The 20,336-nt window shown below is 54.0% G+C and overlaps 1 protein-coding gene across 2 annotated transcripts in view; it reads left to right on the top strand.

The window, feature by feature from the left end:
* Positions 1 to 5,525: 5,525 nt before the first annotated feature.
* The window catches only part of PLCG1 (phospholipase C gamma 1), a 32,862-nt gene continuing 18,051 nt past the window's right edge, over positions 5,526 to 20,336 (top strand). The window contains exon 1 of one of the 2 annotated variants that reach the window (XM_036244482.1): positions 5,526 to 5,850. In XM_036244482.1, coding sequence (XP_036100375.1) covers positions 5,634 to 5,850 — 217 coding nt within the window. In that variant the 5' untranslated portion in view covers positions 5,526 to 5,633. The remainder of the gene's footprint in view (positions 5,851 to 20,336) is intronic. The other variant, XM_036244481.1, reaches the window with a different exon arrangement.

Here is a 20,336-nt window from a genome sequence, read left to right as displayed (position 1 = left end):
TGGAGCCCAGCTCTCCTGCCTCTCTGGGTCCCAGCATGGAGATCCATCAGCAAAGGCAATGCAGGTCTGCAAAGAGAGCAGAGTCCCTGGGAGTGGCTAGGCCAGGCCTTGTTTTGCCTTGAAAGAAAACATGAGGCTCTCAAAGGACTGAGAGTACGTCCCAGGTGAGGAGGAAAGCAGGAGGACACCACCTAGAAGTGTGAGGCCCAGCGTCTAAGTTGGAGGCACAGATAGATAGTGGGGCCGGAGATCAAGGAGCCTAGACTGAAGGATGTGGGGTGGAGCTCAAGGTGCACTGAGGTGACTACTAAGTACTGGCTGTATGCTGAGGTGCAGGCTGACTCAGAAACCCTTGAGAAGGGCTGGTGAGACGTCTAACGTAAGAAACTACTGAGTAAAAATTAACGAATAGTTTAAAGAAATGGGATAGCCCTGGCCGGTTTTGCCCAGCGGTTAGAGCACTGGCCTGAGGTTCAGAGAGACCCGGCTTCGGTTCCTGCTAAGGGCACGTACCTCGGTTGCAGTTTGTCCCTGGCCCTGGTTGGGTCGTGCAAGTGGCAGCCACTTGATGTGTCCCTTCACGCTGATGTTTCTCTCTCTCTCTCTCTCTCTCTCTCTCTCTCTCTCTCTCTCTCTCTCTCTCTCTCCTCTCTCCTTCCCACTCTATCTGAACAAAAAATGAAAAAATGTCCTCGGATGAGGATAAAAAAAATAAATAAAAACATGTATTTACTTTAAAAAAATAAAGAAATGGGATAAAATTTTATGTAAAGATCAAATTAGACACTGCCAACCTATAAATTTGCCTACCTTTGATTGTGGAAGGGGCTTCATTGGGCTATACTTTTATATTATACCTTCTATATTTACTCAAGGTTATCACCAGGAACAAATAAACTGTCAGCATTTGCTGTTAATTTGTTGAGAACATTCTCCACTATTTCAATCAAATAAGTGTCTATATGAAAAACTTCTTTTATAGTTTATTCCCAGGAAAATTTTTCTCCCGTATGTTATAGTTATCAGAATGGAAAGAGTTTTTGCTTTGGCTACCAGGAAGCTCTGCCACATCTGACTCTCAATGACAGGAGCTATGTTAACACATATTGACCATATTGTATTCCTCCTTTTCTAACTGTAAATCCTGTTTCTATACATCAACATTTTTGTCCTTTGTTTTAAGTACCCTACACTTTTTTTGAAAGGACTGGAAAAGAATACATTTGTGGTGGGCATAGTGATGTGTGCCATCCAGATTCCCCAACAAGGAAGCAACTGTTGCCCCAACTGCTGGGAGTGCTGTCAGCTCCCTAAGGTCACCTCAGCAGCAGAGCCATGTGGCTGGGGCTGTGCTGTCACCTGCACAGTCCACATCCTGGCTGACTGAGGTGGAGCTCCCTGGGGACTGGCCTGCATCACAGCCTCCTCCTACAGTGCTGATCCTAACCAAGGGCACTCCCTAATAAACATTCTGCACACTAACCTCTGTAGAGTCTGCTTCCCAAAGAATCCAACCTGTGACAACATTTAACCAAATAACAAGAAACAGAAAACGTATCAGGTATGGGTATTATGGAAAGGGATAAGGATACACAATAAAATGTTCATACCTACATGGGAGGTAACATAGCATTGACTCGAGTCAGGCTGCCTGGGATTGAATCCCATCTCTGCCACCTCTTAGCTACGTGTCTATGAACATGCCTCTTCGTCTCTCCATGCCTCAGTTTGTCATCTGCAGAATGGGGATAATAAGAGTACTTCCCTCAGTGCTGTAATAAGAAGTAAATGAGCCAATGTGGGTAAAGCAGTTACATTAGGCTTACTGTATGCTAAGTACTGTCCTAAATGTTTGGTAAATGAACACCTGTGAGGTCAGGCCCATGGGGCCAGAGGGTCGTGTTGGCTAAGACACCTCCCCAGACTTCAGGCACAGGTATTGGTGTGGGCCACGGCATGTTGAAGCATGAGTGTTGGCAGAAACAGACCAAAGCAGGATTAGCCAGGGTAATGTCACAAACATGTGCCTTGTGTGGGTGCTAGGCTGCTCCCTCCCAGCCAGTGCAGCTGCACGCATTATGAGTGACACCCACGTACCCATATATATGCTGAGCTGGGGGAAGCCCATACCAGCCACACCCTTTGCGTGCCCTGATTTTCCTGAACCTCCTTTGGTGGAGGGAGGCACCTGAGGCCTGGGATGTGGCTCAGAATTCCCAGGAGGAAATGGGGCCCTGTTTCCCGGAGCAGGGCCTGGCAGCAGACTGAAAATATGAGCTCCTGTTGGCAGGCATTTCTGGAGCCCCTGGGGGCCCGGCCCCTGAAGCAAAAACACAAGTGAAAGCAAGGACGCATGGGCTGCATGTTGGGAAGCTTCAGAAAATAGAAAAACCGATTTTAAAAGTACATCACAGCCCACAGGCTGCCCAACTTAGAATAAGAAGCTCAAGGAGGGCTGTAGAACTTGGGGTGGGGGGCCTCATAGAAAAATGGACACGATCAGGTAGGCAAGGAGGGTCCCCTTTCAGCCCCCACCTGCCCTTCTTACTTCATCACACCAAATGCTCCCTCACACTTAGTAAACACTAGCCTTCTTTCAATTTCTAAATTCACTAAGCTCTTTCTGGCCTCAGGGCCTTTGTGCATACTGTTACTTCTGTAAAGTACTTTCCTCCAATGCACCTCTCATAATTCACCTGACCATCTACTCACATCCTTTGGGCCTCTGTTGAGTCCTAGAGAGGTCCTCCTTATCTGAAATAGGGCTCTCTAATGTTTATCTCATAGCCCTCTGTTCTTTTTTTTCTCTGTAGCTCTCATCACAATTCATCTTACATAACAGTGTTTATCTGTTTAACGCCTGTGAATTACTGGAGCACTAGTGCTGGATTTCTCTTATTTTCCCAACTCATGCCACCAACGCCCACACAGGGAAGCCCAAGGGCTGCAGACAAGGGCAGCACCATTTTAAGCCCAAGCCACACTTTATGAGCCCTCATGTTTTCTGAGTTCCATGTGCCTGGTCCAGCCACGCCCAAGGCCTCCCTTTACCCATCCTGATTAGCCAGCTAGCCTCCATGCCCACTGACTATTGACCCACTTAAGCCAGTGGCTCTCTTGGAAGCAGAAAATGCATGGAGTCAGACTTGGATTCAAATTCCCACTTGTTAGTTATGTGGCCTTGGGGCAAGTTACAGAACTTCTGTGAATCTCAGTTTCCTCTCGGTAAGTTGGGGCCAGTAATCCCTGATTAGAGTGTAATTATGAGGATCAAGTGTGACCACATATGTAAGCACTGTAGCACTGAGCCGGCATCAGGTCAACTGGAGCTCCCTCCCACTTTAAAGGCCTGTCACTAGGTGGCAGTCCCTCTCAGCCACTTCACCTCCCCTCAGGCGGCTGAAGCCTCCTAGCTCCGGGAGACTGAATACCCAGCTTCTTAAGGACTGCATTTGAGGGAATCAAAACACACGTACACACACGTTACTATTACAGCAAGACAGTCAGAGGCAGCTTCAGACACCAGTCAGCACCCAGCTGGGTGGGCTGCCTGAGCACAGTTACACTCACAAATTCCAGGAAACCTGGATCCTTCTCTGGCATCCGCTGGGTGTTCCACTGGGCCTCTCACCTCTGAGATGGGGTAAGTTGTCCTGCTCTGCCTGGCTCAATCTCTCTGACCAGCTCCACTGTGATCACAGGTGTCTGGTTTGAGCAGTTCTCCGTGACAGGGGCAGCTAGACTGCAGGGGCAAATCTAGAGAAAGGCTTCAGGAAGACAAAGAGTGAGAATTATTTATGTATAGGCATACCGCAGAGATATTGCAGGTTCAGGTCCAGACCACCATAATAAAGCAGATAGCGTGATAAGACAAGTCGTAATCTTTTTGCTGGTGGAGGGTCTTGCCTTTCGTTTATAAAAAAAAAACACAACACAACACCTGTGAAGAGCACTAAAGCCACGTGCACTAAAATGAGGCCCACCTGGAACCACAAAACGCCTTGTGGCTGGAGATGGAGAGTGAGAGGGAGGTGGTGAGAGATTGGGGGGGGGGGGGGAGGGCGGGGGAGCCATACTGGACCTGCTGGGCCAGGTAGGGAGTATGGATTTTTTGTGCAATGGAAAACCATGGAGGGTTTGAGGCTGGAGGTAGGAAATCACGATTTAATTTCCCTTTAAAGGCCAAGATGGGTGAGAAAAGATGGGCCTTGGGCTTCTGGGTGGAGATATGAGGGCAGTGTGAACTGGATTTGATGAACCGCTGTGGGGTTGAGGCAGTGACAGAGGAATCAAGGCTGCCGTCTCCGGGTTTTGGCCCAAGCCCACTAGCGTTTGGTGCCGTGTTCTAAGAAAGCGAAGACTGTAAGGGGCAGTTGGGGGGGAGTGAGATGTCTGAGGTGAGTGGGGATGGGGAGCGGGCAGTGGGATGCAGGGGAGATAAAGACCTGGGCCTGTGGGTGGCTGGGCCGGGGCAGGGTGTGGGGCGTGCAGCCACCGAAGTCAGGTCGCCTGGGGAACCGGCTCAGGACCCGGCCCAGAGGAAGAGAAGCTTCCGAGGTCGAAAGACAGCGGCCAGAGACGGAGGAGGACAACGAGGGGGGTCAAGCCGGGAAAACCAAAGCTCAGAGGAGCATGTGCAGGAGGGGCGGCGTCAGTCGGTCCTATACCATGTTGTACCGCGTGGACACGGAGAGAGAGGTGAGGCGGGCAGTGGCTTATTCGAGGGCCAGAGGCGAAGGCCCCTGGGGGCCGCAGGTCTAAAGGCCCTGGATGCTCAGGCCTTCGGGGCGGGGGGTGCTTCTCCAAATGACGGGGCCCTCGAACGCCACACTGGCCCCGGGGGTAGGACGGGCGTGGGTCTGCGGCCTGCGGGCCAGCCCTGTGCGGCCAGAGAGGAGGGGCGGGGCAGGCCTGCTGTCCATCAGAACCCGGCGGCCAATCCGCAGGCGGCCCCGCCCCGCCCGCTCCCCGGAGAGGGCGCGCAGAGGACCCGCAGCCGCCGGGGTGAGGCGGCCCGGCCTGGCTCCCTTCGCCGGGCAGCCCGCCCAGGTCACTAGGTTTGGCTTGCGGGCCCTGGGGGCGCTCAGCGCCCTCACCTCTCTTTCCGGTAGCGGCGCGGGCGGCGCTCCGGGAGTGGGGGTGAGGAGAGGGCTGCGGCTGGGCCTGTGCGGGACAGTGGGCTGGGCGGCCGCCTGTGCGACTGACGGGCCGGCGCACGGCTGCCGCGCGTGACGAGATCGGCCGTGGCCGCCAAGCTGTGTGCGGGGCCGCGTGAGGCACCTTTGCGGGACGGCGGAACCGGGGCTTGACCGGGAGCAGCGCGCTCGCTCCGCCGCCATTGCGCTCTGCACCCCGGCCCGGGGCCTGGCCGGGGGTCGCGGGGCGCAGGCGCGGCGGGCGGTGGGCGGGGGTCCTCCCCACGGGCTCGCGGGCGTCTTTGTTCCCGGCGCGCGGGCCGGGGCGGGGCCTGCAGAGCCGCCCCGCCCTCCGCTTAGGCCCCGCCCCGCCTCCTCCCGCAGGAGCTGCCGCTGGGGCCCACTCGCCAGCCGCTTCAGCCCCCGCCGCCGCCTCCGCCTCCCCTCGCCGGCCTAGCCTGCGCCGCCGCCGCCTCTGCCGCCCCCAGCGCTGAAGCCATGGCGGGCGCCGCGTGCCCCTGCGCCAATGGCTGCGGGCCCGGCGCGCCCTCGGACGCCGAGGTGCTGCACCTCTGCCGCAGCCTCGAGGTGGGCACCGTCATGACTTTGTTCTACTCCAAGAAGTCGCAGCGGCCCGAGCGGAAGACCTTCCAGGTCAAGCTGGAGACTCGGCAGATCACGTGGAGCCGCGGCGCCGACAAGATCGAGGGGGCCAGTAAGTGTGCCCCCTGCCAGGGTCCCGCTGCGCGCGGAGGGGGCCCGGGAATCCGTGCCCGGCTCCCCCGCGCCCCGGCCCGCCGCCTGAGCGACTTGGGCAAACTTTCCAGCCTTCCCCACACTCTGCGGGCCCCGCCCCCGCCTCGGCCCCGGTGGTCACCCCGGGTGGGGGGCATCCGGGTCCTCAGTCACCTGACAGGACACCCCCTCCCCCAGCCGGGGGAGTGTTCTGGCGCTTTGCCCAGAGGCCTAACAATCCTAGCGGGTTGGGGGCCAGGGGAGCAGGCATCGGGTCCCCCACACGCCGGGGATGATGTTCATAGAGGTGAGAGGAGCCGAGACAGTGCCCCCACCGAACCCCTGAACTTGGGGCCAGACAAGAGGGTCGTCGCTCACCACCCTTTTTCCAAAAAGAGCAGTCTTGGTGAAACTCTTTGGACCCCAAGGCTGGGCTCTTTATTTGCAAAGAAAATCTCGGGGTTCTCTAAGTAGAACTTAGGCAGATGTTGGGGTAGGACCGGTTTTGGAGCAGAGCCAAGCTTACTCATCTCCCTCTTGGGAGGGGGAGGAAGGTGGTCCTGTTTGGTTTGGAAAAGCCTGAGAGAAGGCAGTGGCTGCTTTTTCCCACAGCTGCTTTTGTCCTGAAACCGAATTTTAGAGGGCTGTATGGGTGGGCAGACACCCAGAGCCAGGGCAGGGACCCTCGCTAAAGAGCCAGGCTCCCCTGACCCTTGGGAGCACGTTCTGAAAGCTTGGCCCCAGAAAGGCCAGCCTCAGTGCCTCGCAGTCAGGTACTCTCCAAGGGCAGGCAGCCAGTTTGGGGTCTGGCCCTTTGTGTCCTGCGTCCTGTGGCCGCAGGGAGCCAGGAACAGCTACTCTTGATTTCCTGCGGCTTTGCCCTCCCAGGCCTGCGAGCGGCTGCTTTTGCCCAGGTCTCAGTGGGAGGAGGGAGTTGGGGGATTTTGAAAAACCCCAGATCCATCAGAGTTTTGTTCCACTTAGCGCATGCCTGTTCTGTGGCCGGATGGGCACCTAGTTCTGCCCTCCATTCCCCCGCCTCCGAGTGTGAGAGATGATGTATCTGCAACCCATGCTGTGGGTTGCTTCCTGCAAGAACTTCCTCCCCTCAACCTAGAGACCAGTGTTAGAAAGAGCCAGTCTCAGAACTAGGTCCATGTGGAGGAGGGTGGTCAGGAAGTGACACCCCCAGGGAAAGGTCCTGCAGACCTCCCAGGGCATGGTGTGTGTGCTTGTAGATGGGTGAGGAGATTGCGGCAGGAAGATCTTGTGGTGAGGCAGCCATCCTCAACTACAAACTCCAGATAGGGTACAGCTGCTGCACTTTAGAAATGGCAGCTGCCTTCCTGTGTGCCTCCATTGGCCCTGTCAGCCATTGGGTGAAATGTTAGTGACTGGAGAGACGGGGGGATTTCAAAGTGGAGAAAGGGCAGACATTGCAGAGAGTTGAAATAGTTCTGGGAGCATCACCCAGGTGTCAGGCTCTGGGCACAGCCTCTTCATTGCTTCTGTGGTACTCCCTGTGAATTTGTGGCACTAGCTGGAGGTTCCCAGATAGACATATCCTGGGTGACAGGCTGCATTTCAAACCGTTCATGTGACCAGCAGGCAGTAAGGGCAGCACTAGTTAAAGGTGAGGCTGAATTCAAAGCCCATGTATTTAGTTGTGTGTCCTTCAGCCAGTAACTTATTTTCTCTTTGTTTTAGATTTCCTCATCTGTAAAATGGAGTAATAATATATCCACTATATACCTTATGGTTGCTGTGGAGATTAAATAAAAAAATTGATGTAAAACATCTAGCACAGTGTCTGACACATGAATGTTTAATATCTGTGAGCTGTTATTAATAATAACAAGAGTAGATTATGACTACCCTCCTAGACCCTGGACTGTGAATGTTGGAGGTGGAGTGTGGCTATAGGAGACAATGAGGGTGCAGGAGGCAAGAAGATGGGGACCGAGTTAACATTTCACTTAGGTCACTACCCAAGCCCCAGCTGGTGTGGCTTGATTGGTTGGAGCTTCATCCTGTACACCAAAAGGTGGCGGGTTCCATTCCCAGTCAGGGTACATACCCAGGTTATGGGTTCGATCCCCAGTTGGGGCACGTACCAGAGGCAACCAATCAATGTTTCTCTCTTGCTCTCTCTTTCTCTCTCTAAAATCAGTTTAAAAAATAACAAAACATATCCTTGGGTGAGGATTAAAAACAATTTTTTTTTTAAGATCACTACCCGGAAAAGGAGAGGAAATGTTCTCTGGTTTTGGGTTTTTTGTTTTTTTTTTCCCCAACCCCTCTACTCACCCACCCACTTACCATGTAGAACAGCGTGTAGAGTGAGTCTATGGAGATTTGTACATCTGATGCCCGGCTTTGTTGTTTGTGAGTTGGTGCCTGAACAGAAGGAAGGGCTGTGGACAAGGAAGAGTCTAGTCCACGATGTCTCAGGCCTTTGGGGGATGGAGGCAGGAATGCCGAGGACCTGATAACCCCAGCCCCCAAGGATGGGTCAGCCAGAGCAGTATATATTCAATGATCTCATTAATTAGCTGGGATTTGGGAGGCCTGGAACATAGGTAAAGGGCATAGAAGGGGCTCTGGCCCTTTGATTTTGGAGACCCGGATTGAAGGAGCCTGGGTAAAAAGTATAGTAGACACTTGTGTGGAGTTCAGATCGTATAAATAGAGCTCCCTACTGAAGCTGGCCCACTTCTGCCCTTTCATGGGTGAACCTCGTTGGTGGGTTCTGATCCCTGAAGCCCTGTTCTTGCAGACTCTGAGGAAGGTTGGGCTGCCAGCTGGGTCCCCTGCCACCTGGCTTCTTGCCCAGGTGCTTCAGGTGTCTGGCCTTTTCCTGCTGGCCTTGCCAGGATCCATGCAGTGCTTGTAGCTGGGCCAAAGAGAGAGAGACATTTGTTCCCCTCAGGGTGTCCTTGGCCCTAAAGGAGAGATGCTGTGGTTCAGGGAAAGTGCACCGCACTCAGTATGAGACCTTGTTCTGGTCTGGCTATGTCCTCTTACTTTACTGTCTGAAGTAGGGCTGGCACTTGCTGGTCTCTGTGGTGGCAGTTTGGCTCACAAGAGGGGTGGAGAAGTGCTTTAGTGCTGGTTGTCGTGGTGTTAGGACAGGAACCAGGGTGATGTTTAGATTTTTTTTTTTTTTTCAGATACTGACATAAGTGAACACAAAGCAGTTACAGACTTCCTGCTGAGTGCTATGGAGACCTTTCGTCAAGTTTTCTTGGCTATTCCTCACAAGGACCCTAGCAGGTGGTCTGGAGTACCATTCCATTTTACAGATAAGGACATGGAAATGCAGGGAATGAGAATTATGCTGTGGGTGACAGAGCTGGTGTGGGACAGCCTCGGCAGTGGTCCTAGGGTTGTGCTGTAAATGGACCTCAGGCTCCTGTCTCTGATCTGTATTGCTCCTTCGAGGAGAGACCTTTGTGCTCGGACTTGACGTGACAGCCTCAGCCTCTCTAGGCTCTGGCCCCACTTTTCCCCTTCTGGTGTCGTCTGTGCGAGATGGTTCAGTGAAGGGTCATGGGGCTAGAAGGGTATAGGGAGGCTCCATGGAGAGCTCTGCATGCCAGCCAAGCACATCTGTGGGGATTTTGGAGTCCTAGGCTCTTGTCTTTGATTCTTGAGCTGCTAGGCCTCCTCGTAGTGAATGAAAACAGGTTCTTGCCATCAGGGAAACTAAAATAGACAATGACAATTCCCAGTGGTATCTTTGATGGCAAGGGGTTGGGAGAGGCAGAAGAAAGCAAACATACTGGACAAAGCAGACAGGCTCAGAGTGGAGATGATGTTGGGACAGCTGTCTGGGGCTTAACCCCTGTGGCTGTCAGACTGGCGAGGAGATGGACCATGAGTCCTGCACTGGAGGCTAGGCCCACGACCTGCTCAGGCCTGTGTCATCGGGTTTTCTTTGTACTGGCTGACCGTTCCCAGTGGGAGAGGGGCAAGAGCACATGTCCGGATCTCCAGAGGTTTCCTGTCTGACTAGTTTTTCCAGGGGAAGTCAGACCTCTTAGTGTTTCCTCAGCACCCCAGGTTTGCCCTGATGTGTGGGCTTCAGACCAGCCCTGCCAGGCCACTGTCCATCTGGGTTCTCTCTTTCCTGTGAACCTAGGAAAGGGGCCTGCTGCACAGCTGAGCACACAACCAGCATGGGTGCCCCCAACACCTCCAGCTTCTGTGTGTGTGTGTGTGTGTGTGTGTGTGTGTGTGTGCGCGCGCGCACGTATACAGGTGCATAGGCTTGAGTCATGAGACAGCATGGCCATTAGCCTTGTTGTGGGTAGCCCCTTGGAATGAGGGGCATTTATTTGTTCAAGTATTATTTGAACACCTATTTGTCCACTGAGGGTTCAAAAGAGGAGTAAGACAGTCGGTGTCATTGAGGAACTCCCAGACCCTTGGAGAAGACAGACTTGGGAACATGTAATTATAACCCCAAGTGTTATACACTGTGATAAATGTGTGTACCGAGAGCTCTGCTTAGTGAGCTGGGGGTTTAGGGGAGAAAGCCAGGTCAGGTGACCTGAGAGCTGGGCTTTGAGTGATTGGGGAACTTGCCTGTGCCCTGGCTGAGGCCCCAGGAGTCATTTGCAGGGGTCGGGAGTGCGTTAGGTGTGGTAGAGATGAGGCCAGGGCTGGCGGGGCAGCTCAGGGAGGACTGCAGTGTGCCGTGCTCATGGACCACAGCCTGTCTTGTGGACAGCGGGACTATCTTGTATGTTTGCCTGGGAGGGGTTGAGGAGGGAGACTCGTGAGCTATTGTAGTTTGCAGGAGACAGCTGATGAGCAGGGCAAGACCTCACTGAGGCGCAGGGTAGGGATGCAGTGGTGGTGGGGGCTGGGACTGGTGGAGTGACAGTGGGATATGGCTCAGATGACCGTTGAACAACATGGGTTGGTTTGAACTGCTCTGGTCCACTTATACTTGGATTTTTAAAAACTATATGCAATCATTCTTCTGTGTCCCTGGGTCCTGGGTTTCACATTTGCAGATTCAACCAACCACAGATTAAAATAGTATTTTTGATCCGCGGATGTGCAGGGCTGGCTGGATGTATTGTTCTTCGCCATTTCTTATAAGGGACCTGAGCATTCGCAGATTTTGGCGTCTACAGGGGGTCTTGGAACGTTCAACCCCCATGGCTAATGATGGATGGCTGGGGAGTCAGAAGTTATACACGGATTTTCAATTGCATAGGGCGAAGTGGGGCAGGGGCCCTGTTGTCATTCAAGGGTCAACTATAGTTTGGCATTTGGGCTCTGAACTCGGACTGCCTAGGTTATCCTATCTGCAACTTTCCCTGTGGCCTTGAGCATATGACTACCTTTCTGGGCTTCTCATCTATAGAAGGGGTAATAACAGACTACATTGACCTCGTAAGGGTTTTGAGGATTGGACAAGAATATGTGTGAAGTGCTGCACATCAAGTGTGGCACAGCTTGAGTGCTTGGTGTGTGGAAACTCGGACAAGGAGGAATATGAGGGTGACATTCCCTAGGAGGTCCTGATAGCAGAGGGGAGCAAATGCCCTGCTGTTTAGAGGGGGCTGGTGCCTGGCCACCAAGCCCTTTGATTGGGAGACAAGGAGGCTCTCCAAGCTCTCAGCAGCCCTCTGTTGTCAGGTGGTTTCCCCTGCTGAGTCTTGCAGGATAGTTGGGCAGTTGGCTGGAAGCAGCTGCTTTGATATTATCTGGAAGTATCAGATGAGCCTATTTATTTCTAAGTGCCTAGCCCAGAGAAATGCTCTCTGAGCACATGGTGTGAGACCTCTGTGTTCTAGGAAGTGCTTCGGTGCCACCGCCTCAGAGTGGTAGGGCCTGCCTGTGTCCTGCCGTCATTGCCTCTGTCCATCTCTATCAACTCACAGCATCTCTTCCTACTCTGTGCCTTTCCTCAGGGACATGGCTTCACGGAGGCCAGAGATGGATAATGTCATAAGACCTGTCATTAGGGGATAGGAGACTTTTCCTCCACTCCCTCTCTTAGAACTGGAGAAGTCTGTGGGGACTTTGAGGAGAGACCTAGGAGAAGTGGGTGTGGAATAAGGGAGGGAATGTTCTGGTTCTCCTTGTAGAGTGCTTTGTTCAGAGAAGCGTGGCACCCGTGTTTCCCTGGGGGGAATCTTTGAGATCAGCATGGTAACAGATGACAAGGCTCTGAGCAGAGCCAAGGGTGAGGAGTGGCCTCCAGCAATGGTTGGTAATTGGGCTGCAGTGACCAGAGATTTGTGCTTAGAATCAGTTAGGCTTGGGTTTGAGTGTCAGGTATTCCTGTGACCTTGGGCAAGCTACTTGAATGGAACTGATCTTCAGCTGTCGAAGGAGCGCTTCCCTCACAGAGCTGTATGCTGCAGAGGTCAAATGAGACCGTGCGTGAGAGTGAGACTTGATGTGCAAGTGCTCAGCACAGTGTTGGCACTGATGGTCATGTATTAAGAGTTTGTTTCCTTTGCTTTCCCTTTAGTGACAGAGCTCCAGTTCCATCACCAGGCTTGGCCACCAGGCTGCTCTGATTTCTTTGTTCCCTTTCTGAGTGTGGACACAGGCCTGGGGTATGAGAAAAATTGGGTATTTGAATAGTGCATTAGAGTTCCGGACCATTTTCATCTGTTGTGTAGTTTGGGTCCCACCGCGGCTTTGTGAGCCGAAGGACGGCAGGATGAGTAGCCTGTCTCACAGATGAGGAGACCAAGGCACCCAGGGCAAAGTCACACAGCAACTCCTGGCGGTGCTGGGCCCAGAGCCTAGCATTTCTGGTTCCCACTACAACGTTCAGTTGTATTCTCCCTTTCTGGAGAAAACAGCAACGAGATGGGACTATTCTCTAGGATCAGAGTTTGTTGTTAATGTGGGCAGAATTGATGTCTGCTGTGCCCTCCACGTGGATGAGACCAGCTCAGGCTTCTCTCTGGACAGCCTGGGCTTACTGCTTCTGTCTGGATCCTCTGCATCCTCATCCCCCCAGGGTCCAGAGCCTGCTTTCCCACTCCTGCGGGGGTGGGGGCACAGCTGATTTGAGGTGGGGGACAGAGGGCCTTGCTCTGACTGCTCTTACTGGTTCATGATGACCCCTGTACCTGAGCCTCTGCTGGGAAAGGGGTACCTGGGTGCTCTGAGGAGGGCCTTTCCAGGACCCCTGATGGCAGGCTCCCTTGAAGCCTTCGTCTACGTGTTCCTGCACTTGTCTCACATTGTGGCCCCAGCTGCTGTGAGACATGCTGACTAGATGTGGTTACTCCACCTTCTGACTTGTTCATGGTGGCTGTAGATCTCTAGCCTGGCATGCTTTCTTTATCACCGTAGCTATTCTTTCCTTAAAAAAGAAAAAGAAAAACCCTGCTCTCTTGGACCTCCGTGGCACACTGAACAAGCAAGACCCCACTTGCCCTTCTCTGGATTTGGACTCTCGTGTTTGCTGCCATGCCACGGGCTGTAGAGTCCAGTAGTGACCCTAAAGGTTAAGGGAGACACAGCAGGCAGAAGAAATAATTACAGGGTCTGCGAAGTGCCTTGAAGGAAACAAGCCAGAGGCCTGCCTGTCAGTCAGGAGAGATGAGGGGTGCTGGGATGACACAGACCCCGTATCGTGGGGTGACAGCAGCCAGGGCTCATTTCTCCCTGTTGCAGCATGTCCGTGACAAGCCACTCCATTGTTCCTGGAGAGCTGCTTCATAGCTCTGGGTTGGCCTCTGGTGCAGAGCCTGAACACCTGGGCAGACTAGGCTGGAGAGGGATTCAGAGATGGAGGGTAGGAGGAATGAGTTTCTGTGAGTGGGCCAGGGTGTGGGGAGGGTGCTGTGCTGCTGTGGCAGAGGAGGTGGCTGCCGTGTGGGCCAGCAGGCTGCTTTGGCTGGGGTCTTTGAAATAGGGATTTTGTGTTCAAACTTTTAGGTATTATAGCTGTGCCCTTGCCTGTGATCTCCCTACATTCACCCCAACGCACATGCCCCTATTGAGCCACCCCTGAGCCTAGTTTGTTGTGGCCACAGCTCCCTGCTGTCACCCTAGAGTTAGAACCTCTGGTTGCAGCTCCCTAGAGCTCCTTTGCTGTGTGCTGGGACCTCAGTCCCCAGAGGAGAGGAACAGATATGAGAGAAGGCCTAATCCCTGAAATTCGGGGTGGAGGGAGGGGTGGTAAAAAAGATGGAGGTAGTTGCTTTGGGGGATGCTGTGATCCCAGGAGATGGGGCTCAGAGAATCTCTGCATTCCTGGCTCAGCTTTTAATGTTCTCCCTCCTTGTAAGACTCATTCCTTTCGAGGTGGTGCTTGGCCAGCCTTTGAGAGGCTGCAGTGGCTGAGTGCCCAGCACAAGTACTAGTTCTCTCCTCACTCGTCACCTCCTAGGAACTGGGCCCATCCTGGGGGAAGCAGGGAGGGCTCCTTTTTATAGCCCACATGTGGGCTTTGTGTATAGGCTCTGCTGCTTCCTTCCGGGCCCTTCCCGTGTTGGCTGGTGGCCCTGGCTTCAGCGAGACTCAGGATGCAGAATAAATGGGGCGGGGCTCTTCTCTTGCGGAAGGCTGGCATCCCCTTTGCTGAGCCCAGGCCTGGCACATAGGAGGCTGGGGTTAGGAAGCAAGAAAAGAAGATGACCCAATCCTTGATCCTGGGAAGTTCAGATCTGGAACAAGCAGAAAACCATGAAAGCCCAGGGCTGGCAGGAAGAGTTGTGCCTGGAGTGCTGAGCCTGAGGGTCCAGGCAGAATCATTGCCCTGCAGCCCATCCTGCCCTGGGCTCCCTCTCGTACTGGCTGGCACGCCGGTGGTGATTGGAGGACCTTCGCAAAGGCTGCGAAGGGCCTGGGAGCAAGGTGTGGGCATGATGAAGAGTGGGAGGTCTGACTGAAGCTCAGGGCCTGGCAGCAAACAACTGACCAGACTGGTGAGGGGTTGGGCCACTGCGAGCTTGACCACTTGTTTGTGTGAGATCTAATTCTAACTCAGTCGGGGTGGGCTGTCCACTTTGAGGTTGGCTTCCTGTTTTCTTGGACACCTGGGGATATGGTTGTGCTGAAATGTCCTGAGGGAAGTGGTTGTTTAAGGGATGCCCCCAGGTCATAGTGTCCTTGGCTTAGCCTTGCCCGTGGGGGGAGTAAGGCATGGCGTCATTGGGACTCTGGTGGTGTGGCTGTGTGGTGGGGGAATTCTAACCCCTTGGATTGATTGACTCCAGCCTCAGGCCCAGAGAGTGTTCATGGAGTGACTAAACCTAGGAAGGAGGGAGGAGTTGGCCACAGGTCCACAAGGCTTCTCAGCCTCCTTGGGGACAGGAGGTCAGCTGGGAGGTTGGGCAGTGACAAGGGTAGGGTGGGGGGTGATGGGTCCCTCTCTGAGGCCCTGCAGACCACTTCCCCTGTTGCACCTGATAGTTCAGCTGTTTGGAAGCAGTCTTCTTCCTGCCATGGTCACTTCTTCCACCTGCAGCAGTATTTGAGTATGAGATGCCCGTGTCTGCTTGTTGGTTCCTAAATTGGCCTTTTTTAGGACCTCTAGGACCTCTTGGCATATCCATTGAGGAGATTAGAAAAGGGAATCTATGTCACTTGATTAGGGATTTCCTCGGGGCCTCTTGAGGCCAGCGCTGACATCCAGAGAGTTCCCCCTCCAGTGAGAACAGAGCATCTGTGCCTGCGCTGTGCTCTCCAGGTTGTCTGGTCCCGGGTCTGAGAACTGGCCCACTGGGGAAGGGTGGGTTCTGGGGAAGGGGGTGGGAGCGAAAGGCAGCTGTCCTAGGATGTGTGCAAGTGGAGGTGAGGCCAGACACCTTAAAAGGGTAGAACTGGGGAATTCAGATCGTGCAGGGGAGGCCATCCCTAAGAGTCAGAGCTGGGCTTCCTGGGGAGGGAGGCCGTGAGTTCCCTATCACCTCAGAGTGAGGTCAGAGTCTAGACATGCGCTGGGGCCTTGCCACTCCAGGAAGCAAGAGGAGGACAAGGAGAGTGGTTTGGCTTGGGCTGGCATGGCCCAGAGGGAATGTGGCCAGACGCTGAGGAGAGGCTGGGCCAAGCAACTCAAACAGGAGAAGCTGGTGGGGTGAAGAAGAGGGCGTCCTAGTGATCAGGCCTCTGAGGATGACTCCCTTCCTTCCTTAGAACATCCCAGCCTCCTAGTCAGGGTTGACTCTGTTGGGGTTTAAGGGCTGGCCCCACATTTTCCCCTAAGAGTGAGCAGGGCTCATGATGGCGGTAACAAGAAACTGAAGAGGCAGGGAGCCCGGGCTGGGTGCTGAGAAGGAATGCGTGGGACTCAGCCAGCTCCACACAGGAGACCCGCTGTCCCCCCTTCAGCCTGTCATCGAGACCCCCAGTCAGAGGCCCTATTGTTTCCTTGGGTGAGGGAGGCTCCAGACTTTTCTTTCTTCCCTTAACTCGTCCCATTTCTTGCTAGGCACAGGCACTGAAGTGGACAGGCAGAGCCCATGCCCACAAGGACCTTGCACCCCAGTGGAGAGTGTTGACCAGCAGTCGAATTGCCTTGCAGTACACGTAATGGTTACCACTCATCGGGTCTCAGTAAATGTTGTTGTGAATAATAAATAAAGCCAGGCTTGGGGGTGGGGGGGTGAGTGAAAAGGACATATTAAGGATGATTCTAAAGATTTTAGTTTATGTACCTGTTTGGAGGTGATGCTGTTAGCTGACCCAAGAGGTATGGTAAGAGAGTTTTGGTGAGAGAAAACTATGGTTTTGAGGGGTTGTCTTTGAGGTGGACAGGTGGAGAGGGCAAGTAGGCAGTTGGATTGAAGGGTCTGAAGCTTAGAGTCGAGGACAGAACTGTGTTTGTGACTCTCCCGTACTAGGAGGTAATTAAAGGTGTGGGTGTGAGTGACACTGTCTAGGGAGAAGGCAGAGCCTCAGGAGAGGAGAGGACCTTGGCCTTGACCTTAGTGAAAGCCAGCGTATGATGGGGATAGGCCTGGAGCCCAAGGAGAAGCAGGAAAAACGGGGCTTGTGAGGGAGAACAGTTGGGGCAGAGCTTCCAGCAAGATGGAAGGCGTGGTCAGCCATGCTGAGTCCTCTGAGTTTCTGGAAAGAGGAGGATAGAAAAGTGACTTAGCTGAGCACTCTGGTTCTCCAGGTGGCCTGAATATATTGGGGGGGGGGGGGGTACATTTCATTGGGCCTTTCAAGATCCTGGATACCTTTGGGACCTGGCCCTGCTGGTCCATCGCCTCTCTCCTGTGGCTGGGGGCCTGGCAGATGGGCCATCTGGAACTTGGACAGCAAGTCATCTAGTCTCAGGTAGAAAAATTGGGAAAAGCCCCTCTTGCTGTGACTTTCCCTTGTAGTGGTGGTGCAGGCCAGTGGAGGCCCCTTCCCTCCCCCCTTGTCCACAGAACTCTGAACAAACGCCCTGTGACCTGAATAGCCAAGCTGCTGCATTGATGGCTTCCGTGGCTCCCACTGCGTGGCGTGGGCAGGTCAGCCCTCTAGCCCTGTCTTCACAGCAGCCTGAGACTATCCAGGCAAAAGTGCTCACTTTCTCCTGCTCTCGGCACCAGAGACACATGTCTCCCTGTTGTTCCACTCTTGGCACGACCTCCTAGTTATCTGCTTCCCCGTCTGTTTCCCCCACTAGGCAGGGCCTTTCTCAGGGGCCGGAACTCCAGTGCCTTATTGATTTCCATTTAGCCAGGACCCAGCCCAGGGCCTGACAGAGTGAGTAGGTATTTGATTGGGTGGTGGAATGAGTGAAGAATCCTGATAGGTTACTGCTCAGCTCTCTTCCAGCTTTGAGTTCTCTGGGCGGGGCCCCCTTTCCCTTCTTCCTTTGGGGCCTGGGCATACTGTGCCTACCTCCAAAATGGGTGGGCTTCACCTGTAGCATCCTAGGGAAGAGGGCTGCCTGTCTGGAAGGTGTGAGAGGCTTGCTGAGGCTGCCCTGCTTCTCAGGTATGGTGGCAGCTGTGGGGCCCCTGCAGAGGATCCCAGTTCTGCCATGAACTACCTTGTGACCACAGTGAGACCCTTTGGAGCCTGTATCCGCATTGCTCCAAAGAGGAGCTTCATCTAGAAATAGACTCTAGATGACTTGTGCTGGTGAAGGCCCTTTACAGCTGCGGCCTGAAGCATTTGGTCCATAGGAGTGCAGGGCTCCATGTAGGAGGATCCACAGACCTCCATCCAGCTGACTGAATGGCCTTTTCCTGTTTATCAAGGTGGGAGAGGGGCCGGATGCTGAGTCAGGCCTGGCAGCTCTTCTCGGTCAGGTGTTTGGGGAATAGTGACTGATGAAACTCCAGGCAGGGGCAGGTGCTGACCCCTGCCCCTGGGATACCTGGACTCCAGGGTTCGGCTAGGGTCTCCATGTGTGCCTCCTGGGAAGGAGCTCTGTTCCTCTCTCTCCTGCTGGTCTTTGAAGGCAGCTGCTGTACAGGACTGGGAAGGAGATAGCTCAGTGCCCCTGCTGCGTGACCCTGTGCCCCTGGGTCTCTAAACCTGGATCCTCATTGGTAAATTGAGGTAGATAGCAACCCACAGCCTCCGCTTTTGCTTTCCCCTGTTGGGAGCTGCTTCTGACTGTTTGTGTTGAAAGGTAGGAGGGGGAAGGTTATAGCCTCAGTCAAGAGGGGAGTGAAGGGGAGGGGACCTCTCAGTCCTGGAGGCTGTGGTACTCAGCAGGCAGGCGGCAGGGAAACTGCTGGCATCTGGCTCCTGCAGCACCGGGTTGCTTTCCCGTCTGTGCCCAGGTTCTGTCTGTGTCTCTTCTTTGGTCACCTCCATCCTTCACAGCTGTGAAGGCTCTGTGGAAGCTGATGTTTCTGGCTAGGACAAGCATCTTGGGGTGCAGAGCCCCTTTGCCTCTGGCTTCCTGTGAAGGAGGCTCTCTGGTGCAGTGTCTGCCCTACCCTGGGGGAGCTGTGCAGGAACCTTTGTACGTAGGGGCGGGAGAGGTGCAGGGCCAGGGACCGGCTGGCTGAAAGTCGCTTCCCCTTAAGGCTTCCTTTCTGCATCTTGGCATTCTCTGGAGAAGGCTAAGCTCCCTTTGCGCTCCCTCAGGCCCTGGGCATGTAGTTTCTTTGGAGGGCAATGAAGTGGTTGGCTGACTTGAAGGGTGGGGGGAACTGGGAATGGCCCACCTGTTTGCGCAGGCTGTGCCTGAATAGGGTGATGGATGAGAGCATTTTTGGGAAGATGTACACACCTCTCCTGCCCTCTGGGACCCACTCTTCTGAATCTCCTGGTGGCGTTGGCTTAGAGCTGAGCAGGGTGTGGTGCTCAGGGAGCCCAGCCTCTTCTGCTGTTCCATTGCCTCAGAGCTCCATTGGTTCCCCATTGTTCCAGAGTGCACTGGCCCCCAGGGGCCACTCCCCCCCACAGCTGTGCTGGGTTCTTCCTCCTGCCCCCATAGCCACCTCACTGACCACTGTGTTTGCGTATGTGGGAGCTCCTCAGCCTTTGTTGCCCTGCACCGCTTCTTCATCCCTCTTGCCATCTTTGGGCACGGGGGCACCGGGGTGAGGGTCTCTGCTGCTCTTTTAGATAATGAGCTCTGGTGTCTAACTCACGTGTGTTCATTCCTGCTCCTAATCATTCTGAAAACATTTTGAGGCCTCCCCAGGACCTGGGTTTGGGAAATGGAGGGAAGAGTTCTAAGTGGTTTCTTCCTTGGGGAGTGCACAGGCCAGTGGCCTAGACACCAGGAGGCATTAGATGGTGTGACAGAGTCATGGCACTCAGTGTGCCACTAGCCTGGGCATGCTAGAGAGTCAGGTGAGGCGGCGGCTCTGGCACGTGCACAGGCTCAGGCAGGAAGCAGGGCCGGGAGCCGGTGTGGGGCCGGGCGCTGTGGGTCTCGTTGCCTTGACTGGACCTGCATCCTTTTATGAAGGGTTGGGCGGGGGACGCACAGCCCACAGGTGGGAGTACTGACAAACCAGGGACAAGCGACCTGTCTGGGTCACATTCACTTACCTTTGTCAGACTGTCCGATTTTAAAAAGGCCTTTCAGATTTATCATGAGTTACAATTTCTTAAAGTTGTAAAACATATTTTTATGTGAACTGTTTCTATTGTCATTTACATCAGTTTACAGTTACAGTTACTTTACTTTGGAAATGGAAAACTGTCAAGAAATGTTTCATTAGAACCATGTTTCATATCCAGAAGTTTGTGATATGTACCATTTCCTTCTGTTTTTGTGGTGGTGGTTTTCATGGCCATATCTTCATTTGGGGTTTTTCATTTTCACTGTGTCCTCCAGTTCCTTCCTGGTAAAATCACCATGTGCCTGTCATTTCACTGTCATCTCACAGTAGCCATGGAGGACAGGCCGGGAGTGCTGGTCCTATTTTGCAGATGAAGGGGCTCGGGGGTGGCACCTCGTGCCCTCCATGCTGGTTCTTTTCTCACGGTTCTCCCTGCGCCTCCCTTGCCTGACGGCTGGTTAATGGGACAGTATGTTTTGGGGACCTCTGCCTGGGTAGGGCCACAGGG

The sequence above is a fragment of the Molossus molossus genome, unplaced genomic scaffold (genome assembly GCF_014108415.1).
Source record: "Molossus molossus isolate mMolMol1 unplaced genomic scaffold, mMolMol1.p scaffold_m16_p_6, whole genome shotgun sequence".
Lineage (NCBI taxonomy): Eukaryota > Metazoa > Chordata > Mammalia > Chiroptera > Molossidae > Molossus > Molossus molossus.
This window is presented reverse-complemented; position numbering and strand designations above follow the sequence as displayed.